Raw genomic sequence first — 23408 nt, 5'->3', positions numbered from 1 at the left:
GCCCAGACAGGCAGTGGGTGTGATATCTGGGGTTTGTAACACATGCTGCTCTCCTGAAGAATTAGAAGAGAAGAGGCTCAACTCTTCAGTAAAGACCTTGGAAATACTGAAATAATAAGGAACATGACATTAATGGATTTTTTTTTTATTTATCAGTGACAGCTCATGACATCTTTAAAAAGAAATCATCAGCAAGCTAGTCATGTGGTTTATTCCCCTGTTCAGTTGCGGTCACCACTAAATGAAGATTGAAATGGTATTGAAAGCGGGTAGAGCTGGCAGGGGCTGGCTAAAGATGAGTGAAGTCTGTCGTCTGACAGAGTTCAGTCAATAGGCATTTATCAAAAGTTGTAACATCTTGTGATCTCTTTATAAAATAAATTAGAGATCTGAGGCTAGCTCCTAGACTCTGCTAACTGCATTGCAACCACCCTTCACCTCCAAACCCAGCCTCAGCTGTGTCCTTCAGACACAGCTCCCAGAAGTGGCCAGGGAGGCTGATCTGCTTTCAGCTCCCTTGAGATGGTCATAGCAGAATGTGTGTTGTTGACACAAACACAGTGTGGATGTAGCTCCACTTTTGCAATCAAATTTGGGTTTCCAGATCCCTGAATGCGTATACTGCCTCACGAAAATCAATAGTCCTGACTATATGTGCACTGCTTTCTATGGGGGTGAGATTTTGCCATTGGAAAAAAAATGGGGTTATCGGGTCTGGCATTTTCTTTTACTGATATAAAGGTCTAAATGTGCAACTGTGATGTTGGTTTTAACTGGTATATATCAAAACACTGTTCATCTATCAAGTATGGGAACAGAATGTTTTTCTTCCTTTGTACCACAGCATCACATAGCAGCGTCTGTCCGTGCAGATATCTCCACTAAAGGACATGCCACCCACACTGCTTGGCCAGATAGTTCAGCCTTGGGGTTGATCATAATATTAATTCAATGCAGTAAAAAAATTCTCCACAACAAACTTCATTTTTTTAGAGGCTTGATCTAATCTCTTATAGCTACAGTAAGAGGTTGATCAAAGGTAGTGAAAGCTGGTATTAAAGGATTAGCTAGGTCACATTGAAATATGTTTTAAAACAAGCCCAGGGATCTTTAGCTTTACTGAAGCAAGTGCACAAGAAAAATAAAAAAAAAAAAAGAGGCTAACTCTCTCTGACTTTAAACAGAAAACAAACTCTTGGATTAAATCTGTGAGTCATTCCTTAAGGTGATATGTGTAGTACTTTACATAGAACAAGACTGGAAAACATAAGCAATGATTGAATCTCACACAGAAAAATACAGTGCAGAATTAAAAATCAGTGTAAGTATCATTTATGCACATGCCCAGCTTACGGTGTTTTTATTCTCATTTGATGTTTGTCCATAAGTAATTAGCAGTTTCAGTCCAGCCCCTTTATCTTTCTTGTTGGCTGATCTCTTTCTGCTTTCAATTTGCTACTGACAGTATCTGCCACAGAGGTGCTTTATCTCTGGCTGTCAGGTGAAGATGAGTGTTCCTTTGGAAGGATGTTGATGCCACTCTGTGGACCACATCAAGCTATTATCCTTTTTTTGTTTTTTTTTTCTTTTTTTCTGGAATTTCCTCATTGAAATCAACTTAAAAACAGAGAGACCATCATACAGGTCTATACATTGCTCAGTGGGAAAAGCTGTGGAATCATCCAGGCTTGGATCAGTGTCATAGGAGACCCAAGTGTGGGTCTCCTGGCTTCGAGAAGTAAGGTGTTGCATTATTAGTAAGGGGTAAAGGTTGTAGTAAATACATAGATATTTATCCACTTGTGAGTACTTTCTGTATTGTTCTTTTTTAAGGTTGGCTTCATATAGTTACATGGCATGATACTTTGCACATTCAGTAAGATTTTTTCCATAATTTTTATTTCAGCATGAATCATCTGCCATGACTACCCATAGGAACTCCTTTATGCCAGGGGTGGTGGTGTTTCATTCCCGGATCACCCATCTCATAATTTCCCGTTCCTCAGCAGAAATAAGCTTCCAATTCATAATTTTCTTCTTCAGTGGACCAGTATCACTCGTGGTGGCCCCAACAGCCCAACTTCTCAGGTGTCTGGAGCCTCACTGTTGGCTGGTGCAGTTCAAGGTCGAGTCTTCATTGGGAAGGGCCATGGCTTGGGGAACTGGCCCTATCCACAGAGTCCAAGAGCAGCTGGGTCACTACTGGGGTGAGCCTGAATCCAAAAACCTAAATTTAAACCAGAGCTACGTGAAACTGAGTGGCATCAAATCTAATCCTGGTTCCCCAAAGGTATCATAAGCCCTTTTGACAAATACAGGTTGGGTTGGGTTGGGTTGGGTTGGGTTGGGGGTTTTCTTTTCAGGCAAGTCCAGGCTGAGCTGTAAATTTCTATAAGGTAGTTTATGAAGTTTATCAGACAAAAAAGAAAAAAATAGTTTATTCCAAAACCAGTCAGCCTGTATGCTAGATTGGTAGGGGTGTGGGAGAGTGTCTGCTGCCCATCAGACATTTTTTAAATTGGTTTGTGTATTTAACTGTAGTAAATACAACAGCACGGAACTCTCAATCACATAACATTTTCTGTTCAGTCAAAGATAAGAGCTGCTGTTGATTTTTCTCCCTGAGGGAACTTCAGGTTAAAATTTTGTCAAAATCCCCAGCGGTGCAGTGCAGTAGTCATTAATGTTCCTGGTGCTATGGCAGCCGGTGTAGCCAGCCATCGACTGGTGCTGGAAGCTGTTTGTGAGAGATAAGCCAGGTCAATTGTGTACAGCCATCAAACATTTAACTATTTTAGAGATACAGAAAAATAGAGATGCAGCAGATAGAGGTGACTATTGATTAGGCTTCAGGTAATTAAGACTTCTCACCTTTTTAATTACCCATATGTGAAGCTCTACATACTGGGTGAGCATGGAGTCAAGGGGCTGGGAAGCAACCACAGCCCTGCACACATTGCAAATTGTTATGAGGACGAGTCTGACACAGAACTTGGCTGTTTGTACATTTTCCTCATTCTTCTACTCTTCTGACTCATTAATGTACATGTCATATATATATATGTATCCAGCTTTTCTGTTACCATAAACCAGCACTAAGAAACACATGGGCACAGTTACACACTGGTGTGTGTTGTGCCCTGCTAGACTATATCAGAATTCATACACTGTTTGTAAGAAAAAGTTTGAAAAACCTCAGAGGTGTCTCAGGTTGGAGAGATGACCTCAAAGTCTGTTCATTGCCTTCCATGATTTCACAACTTTATGGTGATTCCCATTATCACCATATTGTCACTGACAACAGTGACTAGTGGCACTTTTGTATTATTCTGAGTTAAATTCTGCAAAGCAATTCACTAATTTTAGGGAAGATGAAGGGCACGTGCTTTTTTTCTGTCCTGTCTGGCAAGGACAACGCTTTTCTTTGCGTGACTACGGTTGACTGGCTGGCTGCTAAGTAACTGCATCATCAGGTTTAGCATAGATGACGGTTCATGCAGCAATGAATTATTAACTTTAGATTAATCTTGTTAATTATTCATTATTCTTCCTATTAAAACTTGCATTTGAGGCACTGAAGCTGTGGTGTTATGTAGCTGGGCAGCCCTGTATGATGGAGAGGGCAGAGCACGGAGTCAAGGGGAGAATTACCAAGTGATGTTTGCACCCAGGTTGATTCCTTTAAATTCCTCGGCAATTATTTAAGGAGAGAAGACAAAAAATTGATCCGAAGTGCTATCAGGGCAAGGAAATTATCTGTAGACCCACAAAAACAAACAAACAAACAAAGGTGTACAGTGCATAATTCATGTAGCTTTACTATTAAAATAAAACTGTGAAAGAGAAAAATGGCCAAAAACTTCAGAAACCACAGTGCAGCTGCCAGCAGACAACTGGTATGGGTGGGCAGGAGCCTTGGGGACCGGTGCTATATAGGTCTATTGTGCTGCGTATTCATCTTTCCCTGATAATCCTCTTTCTCATCCCCAATGCACTCTCAGTCAGTGTGTCGTGGTGCATTGAGCCTCCTTTCCCATTCTCGTTATGTTATTCAGAGGGCTATGGATGTTGATTGCTTAATCAAATCCCAGTGAAATCTGAAATTATGAATACCCCTGCAAGCAGTCAACAAAATTTAGTAAGCAAGATGAGAATACAGTATGAATTCACAGGACATTCATCAGATAATCAGTTACGCTTTATCATTGCCCACATTTACTCTAACCATCAAAACACCCTGTTAGTGCCTCTTAAGAGAAATTTGAACACCGGAGAATGCAAGCAATCAAAGCAGAAAAAAAAAAAAATCTACAAATTGTTCACCAAAAATGAGTCTTTTATGAAGTTTATGCAACACTGTTATTGACAGAGCCATTACCCACTCGAGCCTGTTGCAGGGTGCAGTTTCAGAGGTGTACAAAGGTGGTATTAATGGCCGTGTTCGTCCCTCTCTTGAATCAGGGCAGTGTTATCCTATTAATATTTCTGTATAAATGAAAGTTATGTCTTGGCCAGACTTGGATATGACACTGCAAAGTTAATAGCTTTTATTAACTTGTTGCGGGGGGGATATGGGGCATTGTTAGGGTTTTGCATGGCAAAATGTTGTTGCAGTATCTGAATACATTAAATAAATAGGAGGTGTGACCATTCAGTACTTCCTAGGCTGGAGCACAGCACATGCTGGAGGGTGAGGAGAGTCCAGGCTCACTCACGCATCAGCATCTCTCATGGGAACCCAGATTGCAGCTGGCACAGGCAGTAACACACGCAGCACCAAGAAACACGTGTCTGTGCTAAATCATATCAAAGCACAATGCTACATCCAGGTCCTTGCTACTGCCAGTTGCACTGCAATAGCTGCAGGCTGAGGGGAAAAGCTTCTCTCCAGGAAAAGCTTCCTGTGACTTTGCTGTTGCTGTCAGCTGTAATCTGGAAAGGCCCAATCTATGACAGGGAAAGCAGAGGTGTGTGGTAAAATAGACAGCAAAATTCCAGTACTCCCCATAGATAATAAGAATAAATTGCATTTGGAAAGTTAAAAAAGCAATCACAATTTTATGGAGGTACATGATCAAGGAAAGTGCAAACCTAACTCTCAGAGCTGTTTTCACTGTATCTGGATTTAAATTGTTATTTATAGCATACCGGGATGAGCCTTGACCTTTCATATCAAAATGTCTCAAAATTATGTACTGCTCTTTCAAAATGCTGTACTACTGCAATTATAGTTTAGGCTGCTTGGGATTGTTATGAAGGGAGGATTTTCTTATTTTCCTCTTTGTTTCTTGCCATGTGTTATGCACCATAGTTTTTGTGCATTAAGATTTACAGGAAATGTTGCAAATCTTTTGTTTCACACGGAAAAGCAGTTCATGCCTGTCCAACTTGAGAGTAACATAGTAGGTGATAATATAGAAATTATAGGAGTTGTTAAAGATTGGATTAATCTTTGTAACTTTCAGTAATGCCTATAAAAATAATAGTGTGTTGTACTACACTGTTCTTATTAAAAATGACAAATTATCCCCATTTTTTGTTAATACTAATTTCAAAATTTCATTCTTCTATTCAGCTTTATGGTTACCATAGTCTTGATGTTTCAATAGCTTTTCCTATAATAAATACAGAGGCATATTTAAGTGGCAGCCCTGACTTTATGGAAGAGACTTCTAAAAAAAAAAATCAAGGAAAGGATTTCTTGTACTAAAGGCAAAGACAAGGAAAAGACAAAATTGTATGGTTCTAACAAGACAGAAGACCAGAGAACATCATTTTGGCAAACCATGTGGTCTAATTATAATGATTACTCATAGCAGAATTTCTGTTCAGCTTTCGGAAACTTTTTTTTTACTGCTTGCTGTCATTTAGAGAAAGTTTAAAATTTACAGTGTCTTTATCTTTGTTTCTTGTCTCAAGCAGCAACTATTCTTAGGGCAGCAAAGGAGAGACTCACATTTTAAAAGAGTTTATCATCAAATGCTTTAGAAAAATAACAAGATCTGAATTTGATGAGGGCAAGCAGATCCAGGAGAGTCTTTGCTGGGATTTGTCTGTGCTCTGGTGATAGAATAAAAAAACATACCTTAAATTTGCAAAATCTGCATTCAAGTGGCTTGAATAATTTATTTCCTTTTTAATTCCTAAAGCTGATGGCAGCACCTGGCTGCTATAAATTTTGTTAAACCATGATATTTAGCCATGGAATAGTCGAAGAGGCCTTGGGTTCTACTTTTAAATAGTCATTGATATTTGTAGGTGATAGAGGATATGTGTTTGTGGTTAGTAGACTTAGTCCTGAAACACAGAGGTAGCCTGGGCATCAGTGGGATCAACTGGTGTGACACAGTCTCTGAAAGGGATAAAAAGAGTGAAGGAAAAGGATTCTGGCTTCTTTTGTTTAGTATTGCTGCCACACATGTTTAAGTAAAACAACTTTGTAAATAGCAACTTGAGTAAAAGGCTGTCAGTGGAGCTTTGAATCAAGACTGTTCCTGTCTGATGTTGTATAGATGGATGTTTGAGGCATATAACCTACCTGCCGTGCACTGCCTATCATGTTCTCCTGCCGATCACTAGCCCAGAGACATAAATATTAATGGCAAGTGTACTGTGTTATCTCTGTGTGATTGAGCTGCTCCTGAAAGCAGTGGCAGGGGAGGGAATGTGGGGAAGAGGTTAATGATGCAGTAAACTTCCCTGCCACGTGTCTGTCTGGAAGTGATTCACAGTTCTGCATGTTTGTGTCCATCGCTTCCACCATCCTTCTTGGCCAAAGTCACATGAAGTTTCTGCTAACGCACCTGTGAGCTTCCCAACTTTACCTCCACTGCTCATCCCAAGCCTCAATTTTCCATAGATGAATGATATTAACTAATTTAGGACACTCTTCCCTGTCATTGTTGTCTTTGCTTTGGACCAGCAGAGCAAATACCTAGCAACTTGGGACGTTGTGCGCAGAAACTTGCATTCTTTCAGCAAAAATAAATCCACTTTCCTCCTTCAAGCATGTGCCTGTGGTGTTAGTGTGTGTAAGCCATCAAGATGCATTTGTGTAGATGGAAAATGGTCTTTATGTAGTCGGTAGAGCAAGAAAAGATTTGAGGTTGAATATCTATCTGGTGATGGCTTGAGCCAGGGTGCATAGATTATCTGTACAAAAAATGTACAAGTAACTTCTCCATCACCCTGTCCTTGCCTAATAATTATTACAGAAGTGAAGATTTGCCACCCAAAAATCTTCATCTCATTCCGGTTTATCATGAAAACCTAGACCTTCCGGGCAATGAAGAAAGGGACAGTATCAAAGTATGATCTTTACAGTGGATAACCAGGCAGTTGCTCCACTGCTATCAGTGGGATTGCAGTGAGCTGAGCTTCTGCTCATCTTTAAAACCAGCAAGTATGGGTCAGAAACATTTGGAAAATACTTGGTTTGATAGAGCTACTCAAATGTGCTTTAAACAGGAAATTAAAAGCATTGTAAATTAGGCAAAATTGCATGAAAAGGGCTCCAAATGGGAAAGAAGAAGTTTGTAATAAATTCTGCAAGTATGTAGAGTCTAATGTGTAATTAGAGAACCACAAGTTACCTGTTACTGCTCGTTCTTTGTACTGAAAGACTACGTGTCTGTAGCTTTGGTAAATGTTCAATCACGTGCAGTCACCAGGAGCCATCTCGGGCTGTATTTTAAGTGTCTGTTTACACAGTTGTTACAAATTGCCTATGGGATGTGAACTGTCTATCACTTCCAGAGCAATTAGTATGTGAAACCTTATCAAAAGAAATCTGTCAAGTTTGAAAAGCCATAAATATTGCACTAGGATCTCTAAGGAAATCAAAGTGAGTTTGATATAGTATTTATTTACATGTTGCTACACAAGCAAATGTACTTATAGATGCTCCAGTCTGTGTTATTTCCTGTGCTTTGTATTCCAGCAGTCCCATGTTGCTTGAGACAGAGAGAGAATTATCCAGTTGTTGTAAATATTGTACAGCAATAATGGATTGCTCCTAATATCTAAGGCTGTGTAATTCGGGCAGATTATTTTTTTCTGGACAACGATTTGTTGTAGTGAAAGGAAGGCAGAGTTGCAACATCTTCGTTACGTTCCTCAGTTTTATGTAGCCAAATTAGTAGAGTTTGAAGATGGCTTTTGGGGAGATTTTGATCTTTTCTGCTCTAGAAATAGGTCTCCTTTAGCACCTACTGTGTTCGGTTCCTCTGTTTGGAGGAATCCCAGATCGTCACCATTTGGTGCTCTCTTTGATCAGAACTCTTCACTGTTACACAACTTTACATTTGCCTTCTGCTCTCCTGTGACCTGCTTAGCCGGGATTTCCAACCTAGCACTCAGCTCAAATGACACAAATATTCAAATCTTTTTACTAAGGCAGAGGCTGGGAAAATCTACTATAACGATCATATGATCGGAAAGCTTGTCTTGAAAATGAAGGCATAAGGGCTCTTGATGGCTCACACTAGTGAAGAGGTAAGAACACTTTAGGCTAAAGGCATCATTAGCCCAGAAGCACATGGATATAGACTTGTAATGAAAATATTTAGCCTGAAAATTAGAGGCTTCTTAGCAATTAAAATAATACCATTTTACAACAGAAAAGTAGGAAAAAAAAACCCTTGCTGCTTCTAGGGTATATTTAAGAGTAGGGCTATATAACCTTCTGGGGAAGGTTAGAGCGGGAAGGGGATTGTTGATCCAGCAAGACCTCCCAGTTCTGTGTTTTTTCTGAGGAATACGTAGTCAATTCACCATTCCAGAGTCAATGCAAAATGTTGTTATGTTGCAGAGCTTGGGGGGCTTTGGTGGAAACCTGCTATGTGAAGATTCACTCAAATTTCAATGCCTCTGTGCCTTCCGGGGTAGTGATGTTTATTGGCCCATTACTGGATACTTCTGGAGAACAAGATAATTGTTCACCAAGAGTAAATTAAAAAAAAAATAAAAAAGCTTAACTACTTGCAGAAAATAATAAGCCAGCTGAGAAGTGGTACCTTGTTTGCTCTGAGTATCCTCTTGACATCAGCATGAGGTTACTTATAATTAGATGCACATGTGTAAATATGATGATTAGATATTCCCACATAAACATAATTATCATATCATGCTAAAAGTCTGAGTAGACATTCTATAATCCTGTTGTTAAAAATAAATAAATAAAAGCCAACAATCTGCGTTCAGCCTCTTATATATGTAAACAGTGGAATGTGAGGGCAGAATGTATTTTCTAAAGTAATGGTAGTTGAGGTCAATTACAGTTATGGCTCATTAGAGTATTAAACTAAGAATATGCTTTTCAGCATAATTAGTGTTCCCTTAGAAAGCTACAACAATCTTGTATTCATGTTAGTTCTTCAAACATTTTCAGGGTGTTCGGGCATTAGTCTTATGCAAATTTTATAGGGTTATATTGCATTTAACCTCGCTTGCAAACTCTGCAACCACTTGTGGCATCTCTCTCACTTTCATTGTTCAAATAACTTCCAAAGATGCCATATAAAAGACAGTGTACTATCTAATTAGTCATAGAGAAGATTACAAAGATTACAGCAGCTTAATTTAGGGTTCAGTGTTTTGCTGAGTCAGAAATTCCAAAGGAATAAAACATACGGTGGGGGTGGGTGATAATGCAGCTCAGCGGATCCTCCTCTGAACTGTCTTTAAAGGAAAAAAAAAAAAGGTCATGAATCAGGCTGAAATGTCCATCATGACAAAAAGATGAGATTCTTGTGAAATGCATTATATACAAGATCCATGTGTTGGCTCAGAAGTGTCACAGTTGGAAATGTATGTTTCTAGCCATAAATATGAGAACTTGCAAAATGTTAGCCTTTTTGTCATTTCATGTGCTGTGATATATCCAATTTCCCCAACCAAAGGAGGCAAGGAGAAAATCATTTGGGGGCTCTAGGTTTGACTTGTGATGGAGCTCAGCATCAGACAGTGCCCTGTGTCACGCTGGTAGTACCTTGTGCTTCCAGATCTCACCTACGCCTGGATCTTCAATGAGTACCCGACCTTCGTACACCAGGACAACCGCCGCTTCGTTTCACAAGAGACTGGAAACTTGTACATCGCGAAGGTGGAAGCTTCAGATGTGGGCAACTACACGTGTGTGGTGACGAACACGGTGACGGACAGCAGGGTCCTGGGTCCCCCCACCCCGCTCATCCTCCGGAATGATGGTAGGACTTAGACGAGGGGAATTGGGGGCTGGGGCTGGTGAGTTCATATTGTTTTATTTGACTGACTGTCATCCAGAAATTGAGAAATGGACTGAAATATTTATACCAGAGTGAAGGGAGAGATTTTCCCCCTTCACAGAAGTTCAGTGAGGCTGGAGACATCTGCTTTAGTTGTGGTTCAAAGTTGCAAATGGCAGTGGGGTTTATGATGCTGTGGCCAAATCTCAGTATCAGGCAATAATTATAAAAGAGAAACTTGGTGACACTTGGCCAAAAACAGGAAATAAAATAGATTTTAGACTTTGGATGTACTACATTTTTGCTCATTTCATGCATCCCAAAAGTGAACAAAAGCACTTTGTTGTTCTGGTAACTCTTAGCTCAGGCTGTATTTCCCAGCAGAATTGTTGCTATTTTTAGTGTCTGTGGAATAATACAAAAAAAGCAAGAAGAAACCAAAAGAGGATTCTAAATTTATACAGACAGTTGATTTGTATCATTGTCAGTTTTGAGTAGATAAGAAAAATAAATTTGCATTCTAATTTGTAATAAAAATTAATTTAAATTTGTCTGTTTAAAGGATAACTGTTAGGACATTTGTTCCAGAAATAGAAACACACTATTAGAAATTTCTTCTAGAAGAAGATCCATTGTCACCTAGTGGTATTTGACACAAATTCTTTGCTTGTAGAATACAGGCTCATTTTTGCCAGTTGTTGACTACTACAGCCCTTAGCTGTCCCCTTCACATTAGCGTCATTCCTGTGGACAGGGAGTTTGGAAATGTTGTGATGAGAAAGTGCCGCAGTTCGTCTGGGACAGTTGTTTTTCCAGATCTGTGCCAAATCTGCTCTCCATTACAGGGAAGGCTGCATTTCTGTACACCCAGTGACAGTAAATCTGTCCCTCTGAGTCCAGACTAAGTTGTCTGATGTATGAAAGATAAAGAGGAATATTTTAACTTGTCTCATATTAACGTTTTCAGTATTGGAGAAGAAATATTTTGAAGTATTATATTAACAGGACTTTTATGCAAACCTTACCTAGCTGAAAGTGCATCGATTCATCACAATCCAGCTTGATGTCAGCTTCCGTTCCAAGACAAGGCTGATGCTGGGGTGATTGTAAAGTGCCTCACTGAGGGCTTTACCCCAGTGCATTGCTTCTTCATGCACTCTGCTTTATTTACAGGGACTGATTGCCTTCCTGAGATAATTCACAGGAATGTTCTCTGATTCCTTTGAAGTGTACTCTGCTGTTTATTAAAGATATGAAACTGTAATTGAGCCTCTGAGGGGCTGGGGAATACATCCCTGAGTTAAACAAGCAAAGTACTGTTTTATCTGTAGAACCAAGACAGCTTTATTCAAAGCTGAAGATAGGCTAAATGTGTATTTTAAAATAGGATTGCACTAGTATTACAGGGAAGCTTCGTTTTAAAAATCAGCAGGTCTCAATATTTGATTTCACATAGAGTAACCCTATAAAATCTGAATGTAACACACTATCAAAATTAAAAAACAAAATTATATATGTTACTTCAGAAGTGTGAACAACAGAAGCTAGTTAAATTTGAGGCACATCATATTTCCACTGGGAAAGTTGTCTTGTTTATCATTTGTATTCATATCTGTTGAGTATATCTGAATATATATGACATGTTATTTTCGTTACAACTTTTTATCATTAAATTAGTAGGCTCAGAGGCTAGCTCATCAACAATTAATGTTTCAGTTCCATTTAGTTTCAATTAGCGAGTTAAGTGGAAAAATGTTCATAATGGAGCTTTCCTGGTGAATTTATGTGCACTGAGCTGTTCCTCCAGCTGCCACCCGGGCAGGCACCCAGCTGGGAAGAAGGGGCAGGGGGTCCCTCTGCCCCAGCAGCTCCCCAGTTGCCAAGGGGTTGATGCAGCTCTGAAGCCACTCAGCCCTAGGCTGGTGTCCCAGCCAGAGTGTCTGACCTTCTCCAATGCACCCTTCATAAAACAGTTTGTTGCTAAAAGTTACAAAGTTATTGCCTGGTTGGCTTCACATTGAAGTACTTTTTGTGAATTCTGCAAAAATCCTGGTACCATAAGACAATCTCCTTGTGAAATTTGTGGTTTTTTTTCAGAAGTCGAAGTTATTTTTAAACTGCAAAACATTTTTGCTGTCATAGAGAATTAATTATAGGTCCCTGTTTCTTTGAAAGAAACTAGTGGAGTAAGACATTATCCAAAAGGTATACTGGTCATGTAGAACTAAGAATAGCGCCTAGACTTGTTTTTTATTTATTTCATACTGAGTTAAAGAGAGAAAAACACAAGACTCTTTCCTTTTATGCCAATGATAATCTCTCACTCAAAAACTTTTAAAATTCCTGATTCTGGAGCTATAGGAAGAAAATGGAGCTTGAATGCTCACAGTTGGGCTGACCCTATGCTGTTCAGTCTAAGGAATTTTGATTGTTTTAACAGATAGGTGAATGAGCCACATGGCAGGTATTCTTACTGCATCCAATGTTCAAACTTCTCATGGAACTAATGAACATTCCTCATTCCCTTGGAGCAGCTCATTGATGTGGGTGTGCAGGACGGCACATGCTGAACTGAGATCTCCCTATAGCCTTGAGGTTTCTTTTCACATTTTTTCTACAATTCGTGGCAGTAAGTTTTTTAGACGTAGTTGTGAATCATTTAGGCTCTTTATGTCAAATACCTGCCTTCTTTATTGTGGTTATTTTATTTTAATGTAATCATCTTGGAAAAACTGCTTTTCCGCATGTTTCTTTCAAGTGCTGCTTGCATTACAATGCCAGGCTGTTGAGCTGTAATCTGTAAGAGGAAAAGATATGGGTGTAGGGGATGAAATCAGATCCTGTAGGCAGATTGCCTTCCCCACCTGTGCCTTTTGTGCTTGTGTTTTGCTCGTGTTCAGCTGCAAGTCTTGGGAGTTACAGATCTCCCAACACTTGCAGCGTTTTTTTCTAACCAGCAGTACATGCTCTTGTTGACAGAACTCTGCTTCCTTCCCCGTTGCTGTGCTGTGGAAACAGAAGGTGCCTCTTATCCCATTAGTTATCTTCAGACAGATTTTCCACATTGGAGAGATAAATATCATAGGGGGCTACGGGATGGTGGTAGGAACAGACTGTGCCAACGCAGCTGTTGTGGTCAGTGTGAGCTGAAACTCGGCTTCTATGGACAGAGGTTATCTGATGGTGATCAGTACACTGTAAAAAGTAGAGTGTGTGCTGGGAAAAGGATGTTTTTCCTCTGTCCCTTAATTCTCTTCCACAGATGCATGCAATCACTCACTGTTTAAATATTTTCATGTAGCTGTGGTGAGGATGCTTGCAATGCAGGTGGGTAAAAGATTTACAGACAATATTATGGAAGTGCAGCAGTCCCTGAAACTGCACATTTATAGTTTGGGACCCGGTCTCTTGAAATGTGTACCCATATTCCAGAACAGGTCTTTGTGAATGACAAGCAGCTCCCCCTTTCACATTATGTAAGAGTGCTAGTGTATAAAAGGAAAAAATAAAAGTTCTTATGGTTTTCTAGATTTCTCAAGGTATTGAGGTTGGGCTTCAGCTTGCATTTTGCAGGAATGAGGGGAATTAGCCCTAGTGCTATCAACTGGTACCTCCCATTGTGGAGAAAGGGCTCTCTGAGCTATTTTCATGTTGGGAAATATAATAAATAGCTAAATGTATACAGCACCAAAGAACGAGAATGATTCTAAAGCCTGAAGTAAGGTTTCCACTAGTATTGCAGCACTTATTGCAGCTCAGAAAAAAAATAAAAAAGGATTTAAATTTGAATGCCGGACAAGCCGTCTGGCAGCTCGCTGAGTGGTATGGACTGGAAGGGAACAAACCTGCAACGCCATCTCCTCCGTTTAATCAAAACCTGTCTGCCATCTGGCTGCCCTATTCCCATCAAGGCCACAGTCTCTGCACCATTCTCCCCTGGAAGGGCAGCAGGTACCAGAGGTGCCATCCCTACCACCACCTTTGGGACCCTCTGGGCCACCCTGACCCTGCAGCAAGCACCAGGCAAAGCCTGTTGAGAGCCACCCAGGTTTTGAGAGCTGCTGGTCTTGCAGTACTTTACTTCTCTTTAAAATATGCTTTAGATTTTTTACATCAGAATTAAAACAGTAACAGTAGGAAGGAACCAAAATAGTCCTGCAATAAAATTACCATCAGCAGCAGCTGTATGGACTAATTAAACTTTTAACATTTCACAGGTGTTGTCAGGAAATGCATATCATCTCCTCAGACAAATTAGCTTGCTTCTGAATTCCTGGGACTTTAATCCAAAAGCACATTTTTAAGCCTTGAAATTGGAAGAAAAATATGAAAGCCTCTGAAATGCAAACACATATAGCACCTGATGTGCCATGACACTGAAAGTGTTCTCCAAGCTACAAACCTGGTGTCTATTTTAGTCCTTTTATTTTCTTCCCCATCCCTTCCACCTGCATGGCTAAGTCAGGTGTTAAATCACCTAGGAACAGCATGAAAAATAAGGACTGTCTGCGTGGGAATTGGTCTTGGATCCAACTTTGCTAGTTGAGGACTGGTTTGTAGCTGGCCTCTCAGTGGGCAGGAGGCTCCCCTGGGCAGCTCTCTTTCTCCTGTGTTGTTTGGCCATCGTGTCATCTCCCACCCTCCGGCCAGCTGCCAGCAGAGCCTGTGGAATGGTTTGGGATGGGCTGCATCCTCTCTTTTCGCACGCCTGGGCTGTGGTGGGGTGGGGGGTGGCCCGTGGCACAGGCACTGAGGAACTCTTTACTTGAGGGTGATGGAGACTGTGATTTCTCCAGGTAAATCTCTAATCTGAAAGGCAGCATCTTCTAAACTGAGGCAGCTGCCTGAATCTGGCCAGGCTTTCATGGGAAACATATCCTCAAAGGCTCTTCCTCTGCCAAATTTGCAGTCTTCATTGCAAAACATGGAAATGCTTTTCTGAGAAAAGATCTCTAGTAAGTTCTAATATCAGCCAAACGGTGCTGCTGCTCCCAGACATTCGTGCCCAACCATGCCCTTGGACACCATGGGGCAGTAACTGGTTTTGGCTTGGCCAAAACTCACCCAGCAGATGTTTAGCGTGGAGAAATTTAGGCAGGATTGCCAAGATTTGACAAGTCGCAATCAGGAGAACAGAGAGGATTTTCTATGATGTCGACTGTAACATCCACTTCCAGCCCTTCAGGGCTGCAGTGTTAATGTGCAGAGGCCTAACGAGCAGTGTGCCATGTAATTCTTGTTTGTATAGTATGTAAATGCTGCAGCGCTGACACAGACTCATGGGTTTCCTGCTGTATGTGTTGGCCAGGACATGACTTTGGAGAGACTTTTCTCATTGTTAATAAATTCATTTAGTTTTGATAACTGACGTTGTGCAGGAGCTACTCTTTATATAATGTAGCAACAGTTCTTGTTTGCAATTAACGGGTTGGAAGAAAGAAGATATAACCTGCTGTTGCACCAGAACAGGTAATATACATGTCAGCAAGTAAAGCTAGGCTTGATGTAAGCCTCATATTGAGCATTTTCAGCTTTAAAACTCTTAACTGTGAAAAGGTAAAGAAAAAAAGGCTTTTGTTGCATCCTCTTTGCAAAGCAGGGAGACAAAAAGCAGCTCTGCAATTGCAGGCCACCGTAAGCAGCCCTGGCTTACCTTGAATATCTCTGTAAACTCGTGCTATCTCATTTCTGTATTTGTGCATACTGGTGACATTCATCTGGTCTGATCCAATACTGCTCCTGCCTGCTCCCCGCCTGTCCTGTGCTTGTCCAATGTCCAGGATGCATCGTGCAGTTCTGATTTAAACTGCAATCATCAATTAGCTGTTAATCACTACTGATGAAATTAGATGTGCCGGTTTTAAGACAGTACAATGAGTAGAAATGTAGCCATTTATCATTAATATAAAGGCTTTTTTATGTGCCCAAATTTTTAAACACAATCTCATAAAGAGACTGCCACGATACCTGATTTACCATGGCAATAAAAATAAAGAAATTACCCGAAGAGTACATGATCTCTGTGCATCTTGGAGTTAATAGATGCCTTGATTAGCTCCAGTGCTTTTAGAACTTTTTCTAATGACTATTTGTTCCACATTTCATTTTCTAGAAGGTGGTGAACCTCCCTTATTATTGGTGTATTTCACAAGCTACCTGCAAAAATCAGGATCTTCAGAACCAAAAAGTAGCAGAGCCATGAAGAAATTTTAATCTTTGGCAGATGGCATGGAGCACTGGTTCTGATATTCCTCTGGCAGTAAATGGGAGAAGAGCCCACACTGCACGGCTGTTAGAAACAGGCTGTGTTTAAAATGAATGGATTAATTGGGCAAGTAATGATGTATAGAACAGCTCTGTGCTAGCACGGGAACACTTGTGAATTTATTGCAGAAATTCAACCAAGCCTTAGCATATATTTTACGTTCACAGGGGTGATGGGAGAGTATGAGCCGAAAATAGAAGTGCAGTTCCCAGAAACAGTTCCATCTGCAAAAGGAACAACAGTGAAACTGGAATGCTTTGCCTTGGGGAAGTAAGTTTTGATCCATTATTATTATTCCTCCGGCTTCTCACTTTGATAGTGCTATACGGTAGAGTTTGCAAGACTTGCCAGTCTGTGCTTTCCTCAGCAGGAGTTACTTATTGCAAGCATTTGTGACAGACAAGGGACTTGGGGAGCAGGGGCTTTGCTCACCAAAAAGAAACTCCCAAGGAAGAGAGAAGATGTAACTTATTTTGTAAAGATGTGTTTGTGCATCTCCTGTTTTGAGGTCTCATGCAACACTTAAAACATGTCTCTTGTTTCTAGAGTGAACACTGGCAACACTTTCAAAATAAAATGTGGGACTGGTAGGAAAATGGGTGTATTGTCACAGCAGAACCCAAAATTCAGCTTTGTCAAAACAACGTTTTTATAATACACAGTCTCTGCTTTCGAGGCTGCATGAGCACTACACCATTATTGTAGATGTTTATTTTTATTACATGCAAGCCACCCATAATAAATGTATCCAGATCTTGTGCCAGAGTCTTCAGACTCTTCATGTCTTCATCATCCTCAAACACAAAACAGTGTTAAGTTGATCAGACAAGTGCTTATCAGGACAAGATGCATAGTTTTTTCTATGAGTCTTATTTTGATTTCTTTTTTCTTATTTTAGTCCAGTTCCTACTATTAGCTGGAGGAGAGCAGATGGGAAACAGATACCCAGAAAAGCCAGAAGACACAGATCAAGTGGACTTCTTGAAATCCCAAATTTTCAGCAGGAAGATGCTGGACTCTATGAGTGTGTAGCTGAAAATGTGAGAGGGAAAAATGTGGCACGAGGACAACTGATATTTTATGGTAAGCAGTCTTCGTGCTTTCAGAGGGTTTTATTTTATTGGGTTCAATATGCAGTTAATATTTTGTGATAAAGTAATTTTGGGGAGTATTTTTAAAATTACTTTCTTCTACAAGCAACACGTCTCAAAAAGGGTGTAATTTGAAATAAATCCTATCTGAATGGTGCATATTAATTTGAGAATCAGAGTAGTTGGAACGAAAATGCATTGCTGGAAGGATATTTGCATTATAATGTGCAGAAAACACTTGCAAATGGCTCATTTGCCTTCTTGGAACTATGAGGGTAGAGCAAGTATTCTGGTGGAGCCTTTTTGTGGCTACAGCTTGGGATTTATTACGTATCTGTTGCCTCAGCTTGTGTTAATAAATGTTAATTGCTTATAAGCAAGCAAGGACTGCTTTCAAGAGGGGTCAGTGGTTGCCCAGCCTGGTAAGTTGGGATTTAAGCATGTCGGAGCTGGCAGAATCCTCTTCACCCAAAAGCTTTGTACACCTGCTCTTCTTACGCTGAAATCAGAGCCAGTGATTTGAGCACTGTAAAAATGGAAAACTTCAGCTTCATAGGCCTTCTGTGTTAAGTAGAAAATGCATTAGTGCCCCTCATCCTGATATAAGTGTCTGCCCATCCCCAAATTTCTGCCGGACACTGCTCCATCTTGTGAAGCAAATTAACTGTTTCTCGGAGCTGAACGAAGTTTGCAGAGGGAGAGTTTTACATGTTCAGAGTTACTGAGGATTTACCCCCATAGAGGTGAACAAGAGTCGCCAAGAGGGTTTTAGAGGTCCAAATGGGCTGTTGGTTTGTTTCTTAGCTTCTGTTGGATATTTTTTGGAGGGCAGAAGGCTGCAGGTTACATACCCCACATTCAGGTGTGCAGAGACTTCGCCACCATCATAGAAAACTTTGTTTTGTTGCTGCCCTGTTGTCATCTTCAGGAGCATAATAGAGTGTCGTTCTTTATTGAACTCATGGAGAGAAACTCAGTGTTTGCTCCCCCAAATTCTCCCGAGAGCCCAACTTCTGTCAGCAGGGAACATTGGGTTGAACTCCAGAGATGAAAAGAATATTTTTGATTTATACTAAATTTGCCACAGAAAAAGAGTTTGGGAGTTAACCATCCTGTCAAAACTGGATTGCATTTGGTGAGTAATGTTTTGGGGGTTTTTTTGAGGCACATATAGGGATGTTAAAAAATTGGAAATATTCCTAAAAGGCATTTAATCTGGAAATTAAAACTTCCATTTTTTCTCCTTTTAAAACTAAGGAAAATGTAAAATGAGAAGACATCAAGAAGGAGAGAAATAGCAAGGAGACAGTAAAATATTTCATGTTAAGGAAAGAACCCAGGGTTCCTTTAAAGTTTTTGGTTTTTTGTTTTGGTTTTTTTTTAATTAAGAGAGTTGAAGATTTATTTTTCTTCTCATCAGGCAATGCATGTTTCTCCTGATTTTTCCCATGTGCACAGTAAATGAAAAGACTCATCAGTTGTACAGTTTTACTCAACCCACAGCCAAACCTGTCTTCCTTGCAAAGCAGTAAATCAAGCCTTTGGTGTAATCCCACCATAGCATATATTAAATTATAATCTAATTACCGTAATGAATTTACCAGTCTGGATCCCATTGCTGGAAGACTGCAGATCCTACACAAAAGCTGCCACCTTGGCTACTGCTGCTTTTCACACTCAGGATGGCATTTCAGCAAAGAAGCTCAAGATTTTTTGGGAAGAGGAGTGTCCCTCTCTCTCTGTTTGTGATGCTGGGAACTATCTTTACATCTGCTTTTCTTCATATGAGCAGAGGAGTTCCTTATGGAGAACCATTGGCCTGCCACCTCTCCTAGCTACTGGTTTTAAAGATAATTGACTAAAATATCAAACCTGTCCTGAGGATGATGAGTTACTAGTTTATATGCATCCAGTTTTCAGGGATAGCTTGTGTTAGGCAGCCATTTAGTACTGAATACAGATGTCTCTTCAAAAAAATTGCTGTCTGTGAGCTAGGTTCTGGAGTTTCACATGGCAGCAAAGTTTTTTCAGGGAAGGTGACTTACTGTAAATACTTTAAACGAATAATTGAAACTGAAAGAAAGTCATTTTCCTTAATCATTTTTCTATATAAAGCTGAGAAGTATTATGTCGTTATTGAAATAGAACTGTAACGTGGGCAGAACTTTTCAGGAGTCTTGTGGTGGTTCAGGGCTGGTTCCCAGAGAAGGGAACAATCTGGAGGAATGTGATAGGGGCGGTCGGATGTGCCGCCTGTGTGCAGTGATGTGCTGTGTCATGACATGTGCCCTGGAGATCGCAATCTGGCTCTAATAGCATGACTCCATTAAACCCAGTTATCTGCCTCCCTGCATAGAATAGAATAAAATAATTAAAAAATTAAAAAAAAAAAAAGAAAGAAAAAAAAATTCAAATTTGTCTGCTCACTGTAGCTAATCCAGCGTTGCCTCCATTGTCAGCTTCTTTCATTGCTCCTGGAAGTTGTCAGGGAAGGTTGACTTTTGCTGTATTTCATTCTTGTATCAATGTTTATTTTTTCCTCTGTTAGCATATCAGTGACACTGGAGTTGTTTGACATTCTCGTTGTAGCAGGAAAGGTTAATTAAACATGCAAGATCTGTTCTTCCTCCATTTTCTATGCTTTGAGCCCCTGTAACAGGCTGAGTTTTATTGCTCTCTGACAGCATTTGTTCTGAGTGTTGTATGTCCTACTTGATGGATAGACCTACACGATAGAAAACATGTTAATGTTAATGCAATTACAGTGACTTATACCTGTTTCCTTGACTATTATAACTCTGAATGACATATCACTTGTTTTCTCTCGCTAGAAGTCTCTTGTTCTGTCTGACATTCCTATTCTGTCTGCCATTCCTAGCCAGCTACCATGTACCTCCAATTATCCCCTAAGAACTAGCAAATTAAACTGCAAAACCTTTTCTTTCCTACCCACATTCAGCAGCCATAAATACACATTGTGCTGCATTCCTGACTTTGCAACTTGTTCCCCCCATGCCCCACGCTAGCTGAATCCCCATGGCTGAGGCAGGGGATGTCCCCAGTGTCGGCTCGGCCCCAGTGTTGACTGCACCGACCCTGCTGAATCCAGCGCCTGCTTTTCCCTTGAACTTGGCAGCGAGGGTCTGCCTCGCCGTCAGCTGTGTGTTTTGATGCGCAGCACTCCCATTGACCTGATTCTATTTTTAATCTTGCTGCTTATAAATTTTAAATTTGATAGCCCTCTGCAAGGCTAAGATTTATATCCTGAGCAAAAGGCAACACCAACTTTTTTTTCTTTTTTTTTTTTTTTTGGCAGAAGCAGAGTAAACAGATTACCATAGCTCGCTAATTTAAAAAGAAATGGCCTTTTCATTCATAAAACCAGTATCAAGGTTATGCTTATCTATTATCATAATGGATGTTGTTTCATTCGTGTTAAGTTTAGATGCCATTTCAGGTAGATATTTCTTCGTCAGATGGACAGTCACAACCCAAAGGTTGTCCCGAGCATAGGACAAGAGACAACAGGCAGATGCACAAGCACAAAGGATACATAAGGCACATAAGCTTTGGCTCCTTATTCCTTTCCCATGATGGACGAGAGTCTCACCACCCCTCTGCAGCTCTGCTGACGTCCCTTGGCCAGTTCTCTCTGAAGTTCTCCATACCACCACACCATCATATTGTTCTCCTGAACTTTTTAAAAATTTGAATGTATTTTTTTATGCCAGGTGTGAAACGAGGTGGTTGTGCCAGCACTTTATCCTTGGGTTCTACTTCAGTTTGTGTTTAGACTTTCCTAGGTTGACTCTGTCTGATGAGACAGTGCAACGTCTTGATATCCCCCACCCCAACAATATGTAGAGTCTGAATAACAGAAGCCAGGAAAAATAGCGGCCAGTCTAGGTGAATAAGCACATTTAATGAGACTGGTAGCAACAGCACTGAGAAAGCAGCACTGGGGAGGATGCTCAGGCAAAGGGCACCCCAGGACCGGCAGGGGTGCTTGAGGCTGGGGAGCTGCACTACCCCTGGGAATGTGTGGCTGCCAGAATTATGACCAAAAACATGCAATTTGGCATTGGGCTTTCCAGTCAGATCAACACTGTCGTACACAGCCTGGAAGAGGGGGAGAATACCCAAGTACTGGAAAGGGTCAGTTTTGGCCAGCACAGATGCAAGTGCTGACTCAGTGTCACTCCAGAGTCCTCCAGCATCTCTCTCATCTGAGCTCATCCACCCCCTGCCCAGCACTTTGCTGGCAAGTCAAGACAAAGAGGAAAAAATTGCAGTTGAAATGGCTTCTGAAAGTATCAGTGAAGCAGCATCCACATTAGCAGAGAGACAGACTTATTTGTAACTAATTACAGTTCTTTGCAGCATTTTATAAGGTATTCAGCAGAAGCCTTTTAATTCATTAGACTACTTTTCAGATTAAATACTTCTCAAATCAAAGTCCCAACAGGAATTTATGCAGTTCCTTAATTTTGCAGTGAAAAGACTCCCCATTTCATCAGTGAACCTGTGTTTTATTTGTGCAAAAGATACTTTATGCCACTCTGTTAAAAAAAAAAAAAAACCAAACACTCAAATGTAAATAATGTAAATCATATTATGCTTTTATTATGGTTAGAGGTCTAAAAAGGAAATTTGCATAAGTGAAAATCAGAGAGTTGTATTTCTACTCCATTTAGGACCCAGATCACCAGTAATTTGCTGAAAATTCACAGCCAATTGAAATAAAATGAGTTTCTGCACTGATAAAAATACATGAAAATTCACATAAATAGGACAAGTATGTATTATTATTAATTATAATTTGCATGCCTCACCTGAAAATGCAGTTTGCTACCTGTTACACAGATACATTGCCAAGTATCACCTCCAAGCATCTCCGTGTTCATTTTATTTAAAGTTCTCAAATCTTGCGTTGTTTCAGAATATTGTGCAATTTAACTCTTGATTAACCACCACTTGGCAGCAGCCAAATTCGTCCTTCCAGAAAGGGGCCATTGGCCTTGGGAGCAATTGTTTGCAGTGCCCAGTCTCGGTTGGTTACACTCATCCAGGGGAAAAAACTGCTCAGAGGGAGGATGTCTCAACTGCTGCCTGTGGAATACTTTCTTTTTCTCAGACTTTAGTGCAAGAGGGAGTAACTCTGAGTTTTAAATAATTTGCTGCCCGAGGGAAGTCTTGCATCCAGAACAAGTTTCTGCACAGAGAATGGACATGTTTCTCCTCCACTTTTCCTTTTCCAAGAGACTGTGGGAAACCTGCTTATAGAGAAATCAATTTTTAGGAGATTCAGAAAAAGTGCTCAAATTATTATAATTTCGTCTTGGAAGAATAGCTCTCCAGCAGGAGAAGCAGAAATAGAAAGAGATATGAGAAATGAAGTGTGGAGGCTACTACACATCTTCCTTACTCCCCTGGGTAGCTGCAATCTATAGCATCGGGGATAAAAAATAATTAAGTCCCTGAGGACTGGTGTTTATGAATGTACCTGTAATACCTGCAGTCCTTTGGTGCCCAGCATAACTGGGGAGAAAGTCATGTAATGATGCAAAATACCATATGGAACAGGGCATAAATAAGAGGTAGGGACAATTTAAGTAGTTTTTGTCAGCTAGGTTAACTTCTTCAAATTTTCCTCTATTTCTTTTCATCTGATATTTAATATTTTAGTTCCAAGCAGAACTCCCAGGCTGGGTCATCTTGGTCAGACTTCTAGAAAGGCAGAATGGAGACACGGAGTGGCAATATCTGGTCAACTTTCCCAAGATGCAGACAAATGGAGATTATTTAGGTGTAAGAGTCAAGCAAATTACT

The 23408-nt window shown here is 40.4% G+C and overlaps 1 protein-coding gene across 3 annotated transcripts in view; it reads left to right on the top strand.

Moving 5' to 3' along the window:
- Positions 1-23408, top strand: part of LOC309443117 (contactin-4) — a 331164-nt gene that overhangs the window by 240341 nt on the left and 67415 nt on the right. For all 3 annotated transcript variants that reach the window (XM_082059766.1, XM_082059765.1, XM_082059767.1), the window contains 3 exons: positions 10002-10205; positions 16656-16758; positions 17387-17571. In XM_082059766.1, coding sequence (XP_081915892.1) covers positions 10002-10205; positions 16656-16758; positions 17387-17571 — 492 coding nt within the window. The remainder of the gene's footprint in view (positions 1-10001; positions 10206-16655; positions 16759-17386; positions 17572-23408) is intronic.

This window comes from Streptopelia decaocto (genome assembly GCF_964273445.1).
Source record: "Streptopelia decaocto genome assembly, chromosome: 8".
NCBI lineage: Eukaryota > Metazoa > Chordata > Aves > Columbiformes > Columbidae > Streptopelia > Streptopelia decaocto.
The sequence above is the reverse complement of the archived record's forward strand: the minus strand, read 5'-3'. Positions and strand labels throughout refer to the sequence as shown.